At 41.1% G+C, this 6,498-nt stretch overlaps 1 protein-coding gene across 1 annotated transcript; it reads right to left on the bottom strand.

The window, feature by feature from the left end:
- Positions 1–659: 659 nt before the first annotated feature.
- Positions 660–4,382, bottom strand: LOC139002604 (ferritin, heavy subunit-like). The gene is made up of 4 exons (XM_070403764.1): positions 4,287–4,382; positions 3,461–3,604; positions 2,152–2,277; positions 660–812 (listed from the first exon to the last, which is right to left on the bottom strand). Exons 1-4 carry the CDS (start codon positions 4,380–4,382, stop codon positions 660–662), a joined length of 519 nt encoding a protein of 172 aa, XP_070259865.1.
- Between the last annotated feature and the right edge of the window lie 2,116 nt (positions 4,383–6,498).

Here is a 6,498-nt window from a genome sequence, read left to right on the forward strand (position 1 = left end):
CAGTTGTTTGCTATCTTAATTGCCTGTGTACCTTCCTGGTCCCTATGCATACCTCAGGTTATGAAAGGGCACCTGGGTTGCAGCTGCTTGTTCCCTTAAATATTTCCAGTGAGTAAACATTTCTAGACCAAGAACTCTTGTTTTCAAGGTTAGCTTTATATTGATTCAAAGAAAATCCTACTATTTTTCAACTTTAAAGTACGTAGTATATGAGGACACATATGTAATACCTCAATCAATAAAAAAATTAAAGATTGAAAAAAAAATGTAGTATACAAGTTGAAGGGGAGGAAAACATTAGTGAGACCTAAGGTTTCACTACTTCATGACTATATCTACTTAGTCTATTTGAAATTCCCAAATCTTGACCCTGCATCTGAATGTTGTTGGGATCATGGGAGAAGGAGAGGCTTTTTTTTTTAACCTAATGCACCAACTCCCCTTAGGAAGCTTTCTCCAAACTTAACACTGAATCAAACCTTTTTTGTGCTTCAATAGCAATCTCTTTACACATAATTATAATGCAAAAACAGATTTAATTGTACACAATGAAGGAAAGCAGTCTTCTGTCAAATGAAGATTAAGATCCTTAAATAGCTGATGTTGGGAATGACTACAATGGGAAGACTTGCTTTGTTGCCCTCAGATGTTGGGTCCATTTATCCGACAGGCTTTTTTTCAGCAGCCTTTTTCAATAATTCTTCCTGCTTCTGGACCTCCCTTTCTAATATTTTATAATATACAATATGGCATTGCAGGTGGTTTATGTCCTTCCTCTGTTTATCCATGAACCGTTTCATGAAGTTCAAGAGCTGCAGAAATAAACAGGGGAAAACCCTTTAGAACAGCAGTTCTCAACCTGTGGGTCGCGACCCCTTTGGCGGTAGAACGATCCTTTCACAGGGGTCGCCTAAGACCATCCTGCATATCAGATATTTACATTATGATTCATAACAGTAGCAACATTACAGTTATAAAGTAGCAACGAAAATAATGTTATGGTTGTGTCACAACATGAGGAACTGTATTTTAAAGGGCTAGAAGGTTGAGAACCACTGCTTTAGAACCTTGTCTGCAACAGGAGACAATCAAAAATCTTGCTACCCAAATTGTAGCTCATTGACCTGCAGCCCTGGGAGCTTGTCAGAAAAAGAGAATCTCAAGTCCCACTCCAGACCTACTAAATCAGAACGTGCATTTTAAGAAAGGAGAGGGAGTTCATATACACATAGAAGTTCAAAGAGCACTGATCTAAGACCTTGAAGACCTCCAGGTGAGTACAAATACCCACTTTCAATGAGTATGAGTGTTAGGATATCTCATCAAAAGTACAGATTAACTTAAACAAGCTACTATTGCAATGGTTTTCTATTCTGTTTTTTGAATCACATGGAGATTTCAAGTAGATGCCCAGATCCAATTCCCAAAGATTTAGATGTAAGTGGTCTGGTATAAGGCTCAGGTGTTTGTATCTATCTCTTCAGAGTTCCTAAGCCAGTCCAATATGCATCTAGGGTTGGTATTTTTTGTACAAGGGAATTTTCCTCACTTTGATTTCCTGAGATCCTATGGGGATAGTGAGAAAGAAGTTACCACCACAAGGTGGAGTGTTCACCATTAACCAGGAAGACTGCAGGATAATAAGTCACCATTAACATTCACTTTTGCAAGGACCATCAGGGACAGTGGTTCTCAAAGTGTGGCCCCTGGCCAGCAGGCAGCAGCATAACCTGAAAACTTGTTAGAAATGCAAATTCTCAGACACCACATGAAAGCCATTGAATCAGAAACTCTGTGGGGTAGGGCCTAGCTAGCAGGTTGCTTGAGTAAATCCTCCAGGTGATTCTGGTACCTATTAACATTTAACTATTCCTGGTCTAGATTTAAAAGCCAGCAGCAAGTCATTTTGTTTAATTATCCAGAGCACACTTTTCCTGGGAAGCCCTCTCCATCTTGTGTTGAGTTGCATTCCCTCTTACCAGGGCACCTACTCCTCCCACCTCCAATCTACTCCCAGAAGTAGGTTCATATACTTCCTTGGGGGAAAACAAGCATGTGTTGCACAACTGGAGCCTTGGGCCCTCGTCCAAGAAGCAAGTCATAATTCAGAAGTGAACTATGATAGTACTTTCAAAACCAGCTACTACTTACATGACTGTCATTGTTGGCAATAGCTGTGATCTTCAGGTCTATCAGGAGGTGGCTTAACTGTTTCTCCAATTCCAAAGCATACTCCAGAGCTTCTATGCCGGTTTGCCAGTTATCTACCTCAGGCCGCTTTAGAAGAGAAACAGGGAAGTCACCTGGGGCACAGCTTTCTTACATTAGACTTCCTGGGTCGAATTATGTCTAGGTTTGTAGTATAACCCAATACTTTCTAAACTTTGTGGCACAATGGAATCAAACTAGCATCTTAAATCCTGATGTCTGGATTTCAGCTGCAGACATAATGCAATGACTGAAATGGTAGGAGTGCAAGCTCAGCATCAGGATTTTAAAAGCTCCGCATGTAATTTTAATGTGCTTATATACAAAGCATGATGCCACGAGCACAGCTACATGCACTATTCCATTAGTTTGAAAATTCCATGATGGTGGTTTAATTCCATAACTACCAGACATTAACTAGTTCTTTTTATAAAACTGGAGTTAACAGAACCCCTCAGATAAGTAAGCATGTTTCTACTAGTAGCTGTAATACCCCCGCTAATGTTTAGATGATTTATTTCAAATGTCCATCCCAGCAAAAAAAAGCTTGTTTCATTACACTGAAGAGGTAGTCATTTCAGATACCTGCGTGTGCATCTGAATTAATCTAATGATCTGATAGAGCAGTGGTTCTCAACGTTGGCTGCACATTAGAATCACCTGGGGATCTTTAAAATCCTGATTTCTGGGCCTCATCCTCTGGAAATTCTGTTTCTTTGTTACTAATGTTGTGGCCTCACCCCATAACAAAGAAACAAAATTTCCGAAAGATGAGGCCCAGAAATCAGGATTTTAAAGATCCCCAGGTGATTCTAATGTGCAGCCAACGTTGAGAACCCCTGTGATAGAGGATGGTAACTGTTCTAGGAAGTGGCCATTCAAGTTGTGCTTCTCAGTCACCTGGGGAGCTCATTAAAATAGAGCTCCTTGGGCCCCACCTCTAGAGGATCTGATTCAGGTTGTCCATGAATTTGCATTTCTGATGATTTCCCAGGTGATGCTGATGCTCTGGTCCAGAGACCACACTAGCTGTGGCTCCTTGAGAAAAACTAAGCAACAATTTGGTGGCTGCAATTTACTCAAATGATATAAAGAGGCTACCAAGAAGACTGATGCTTGCCCTCCAAGCTGGTTACTATAATCTCATGTGTAATATGGGTAAAAACCAATAAGTTATTTGGCAACAAATAATTTAGTTCTCTAGACCCAGCAGAGGCACCATTAAAATCATTATGACAAATTACATAGTCACCTTAATCACTGGTAGGCAGATGGTATTCCCAAGTCCTATTAGATATTTTAGAAATTGCTTTCCATGTTCCCTTTTCACCTCAGCTTGGTCTTCAAAGAATGCAGAAAAAACAGGTTCTCTTGCGTCATCAATGTAACAACAGGCCTGGGACAGAGGTGAGAATGAGGAGAAACTGGAGGTGAGACAAGCTAATTTCTAAAGCTGGAAATCTTACACAAACTCATTTTGTTATCACTATGGTTGTCCCAAAAAAAGCCCTCTTTGTTCAGTCCTAGGGTCCTTGGTTTGTCCTTTGACTTCCAGAAGACCCCAGCTATCTTTCAAATCCTAACTACCTCAAAGAAAAACCACCCAGATTTTAATATGCTTCAGCCTAATCTTTGGCAATTAAGGCCTATCTTTAATGATCAGATTTGTGAACCCCACATGCTAGCACTTATATCCAGTAATTGTATGTAAACTCAGCAAAAGTCCAGTATAAATTAAATTATATTTAAACATCAACCTATTTCACCAATCCTAACACATCTACATTACCTCTAAATTAAATATGGGTGAAAAATTACTTATTCAGTCTACCACCAGTGTCTGATGCCCATATGGTTTGGTGAACCCACCGGAAAGAACCGTGATTCTCCCATCATAGCCCATAGTTTGCCATCACAGTTCTAAATCATTAGCCACAAAGCAGCAAAATCCTAGGCACTAGGTTGCTGTTTCATCTATCATCACAACACAAACATGGCCATAACCACCATTACTAAAGAGCCATAGGATATATCCAAGCTGAAACCTTCCTCCCAGTGGCTCCAGAACCCATACTGACCATACATAAATAAGCATCACTGACGTGCAGCTCATAAGATGCCACATAATTAATAGCAACCTCATACTCTTTAGAGACAGGGTGCTTGAATGCCATCACAGCTTTAGAGAAAACCAGGCATACACAGTGCTACTCACTGTGGACTTCTTAAATACTAGTAGGCAGACAGCCACTTTCATACAGCTGAAAACTAGATAAAATTCTATTCAGGTGAGATCAATAGCTAGTCATCTGTGAATGAGGACATTGTTTCTGCATGAAAAAACCATTCTCACCTTTTAAAAAAAGGTGTGGGGGAAATTTAATTCTCTTAAATATCCCAGCCAGTGTAGAGCACTGTCTCATATGTTTTCTGTATGATTTGAGAGGGCTGATATACTTCTTGAATAGAAAAGTAGTAATAGAGAAGACACATTAGCTTTAATATAGTCTTTTCTTTAAAATCAATTTATAGCACTTCATGCTAGGTCCTATGGGGAATCTAAGAAGACTCACTAAAATATATTATTTGCCAATAAGGGACATAACCCCCCACTCCATAGGGCCACAACATACATAATTGATCTTAAGACAGGATATGATGGAGGTTCTGGAGTGGCAAAGCATATGTAGCTGAAGTGGCAGGTCACCAAGTCTATCTCTAGAGGGAGGTTAGGAGCCTGGGAGTTTCCTGAAGGACAGCTATCCTTAGAGAAGGAGCCAGGCATTCTCACTTTGGTCCAGTCACAAGGATAAATACTTCATCAAAGGGAAGAGGTCATTACAAAAAGTCCTACTATTTGTCAGTTTTGCTTCTTGACCCAACCCTGCCCATGTCCCTAATTGAATTCATGCCTTGGTCTTGGAAGGTACCTTAAGCAGATGCTTCTCAAACTGAAATTTCTATATAAATCACCTGGTACTCTTCTAAAGCTGCAGATTCTGATTCATGGGGCCTGAGATCCCACATTTCTAACAATTCTGCCAAATGTTGCTGGTCCAGGGACCACATTTTGAGTAGTAAAGGTTTACATATAGTCCTAAAAAGCTATTTCAATAAAAATTTGGTAAGATGTGGAACACAAATGGCACTACTGAGGACCCCCTCATAGGAGAGGAGAAGGGGACCATCCCTGCTGCTTCCCTACAGCCCACTGCAGTGCTTGGCATGCCAGAGCTCCCAGGACCTCCATGGCAGCACCCTGGGGAGGCAGCAGTGCCAGGGCGCTCAGCAATATCTAGCCTATGAAGGGTACAGCAGGGGAATGGCAAAGATAATGGTAGCTGACTAATAGTTAACTGGTTTTGTTCATAGTATGTGTAAAACCTCACCTGAACTCCCAATAGAATTTGGGGAAACCTTTCAGGAGATTAGGGTCCTATGTGAGCAGGTAGAGACAAGTACCAATGAAATCTGGATTTTTACTTACTGTTAATGTGACCCCATCTACGGGATAGTAAATCTAGAGGATAAAGATTTTACTTACTGGAAGATATAAATGTTTGGATATTTCTGGATAGATCAACACTGAAGCCACTGGCAACAAAAGACTTCTAAACCAGTGGTCCGTAGAAAAATTTAGACATTATTTGCATTTTTTATGTTTTAGTAATCCTAATAAATAGTAACAGAACAAAAAAATTCTAAGATATTCTTATTAGTATATTCTGACTGAATGACAATTTTCACCTTTACATTGCACTAAATTTATGAAATGTACTAGAGTCTAGTACATTTTGTGAATTTCCCTTTCTAGTAACTAGAGAGGGGGAAACAAGAGAGGTGCCAGTGGCTTCAGTGTTGTTTTGACCATTACAGTAGTCATCCGCTCTGCAATTACCTATTCTCATCCAATTGTTTTATTTTATTTGTGTACTAGAAGCCTGGTGCATGAAATTTGGGCACAGGGGGTGGTCCCCTCAGCCCAGCCTGCACCCTCTCCAATACAGGACATCCCTTGCACAATCCAGGACCACTGTCTCCTAACTGCTCACCTGCCTGCCTGCCTTATCGCCCCTAACTGCCCCCCTCTGCCAGTCTAGTCACCCCTAACTGCCCCCCCCACCAGCCTGGTTGCCCCCAACTGCCTCCCCACCGCCAGCTGGCCTGGTCGCCCCACGCAGCCTGCTGTTCAGTCGTTTGGTCATCCCTCACTAACCCCCCTGCCGGCTTTGTCGCCCCAGGCAGCCTGCTGGTCATTACTGTTACTGTAACAGTGTCTCAGACAATTTG

Source organism: Myotis yumanensis, unplaced genomic scaffold (genome assembly GCF_028538775.1).
Source record: "Myotis yumanensis isolate MYYU_CA2020_CCGP unplaced genomic scaffold, mMyoYum1.0.hap1 SCAF_2, whole genome shotgun sequence".
NCBI classification, from domain to species: domain Eukaryota; kingdom Metazoa; phylum Chordata; class Mammalia; order Chiroptera; family Vespertilionidae; genus Myotis; species Myotis yumanensis.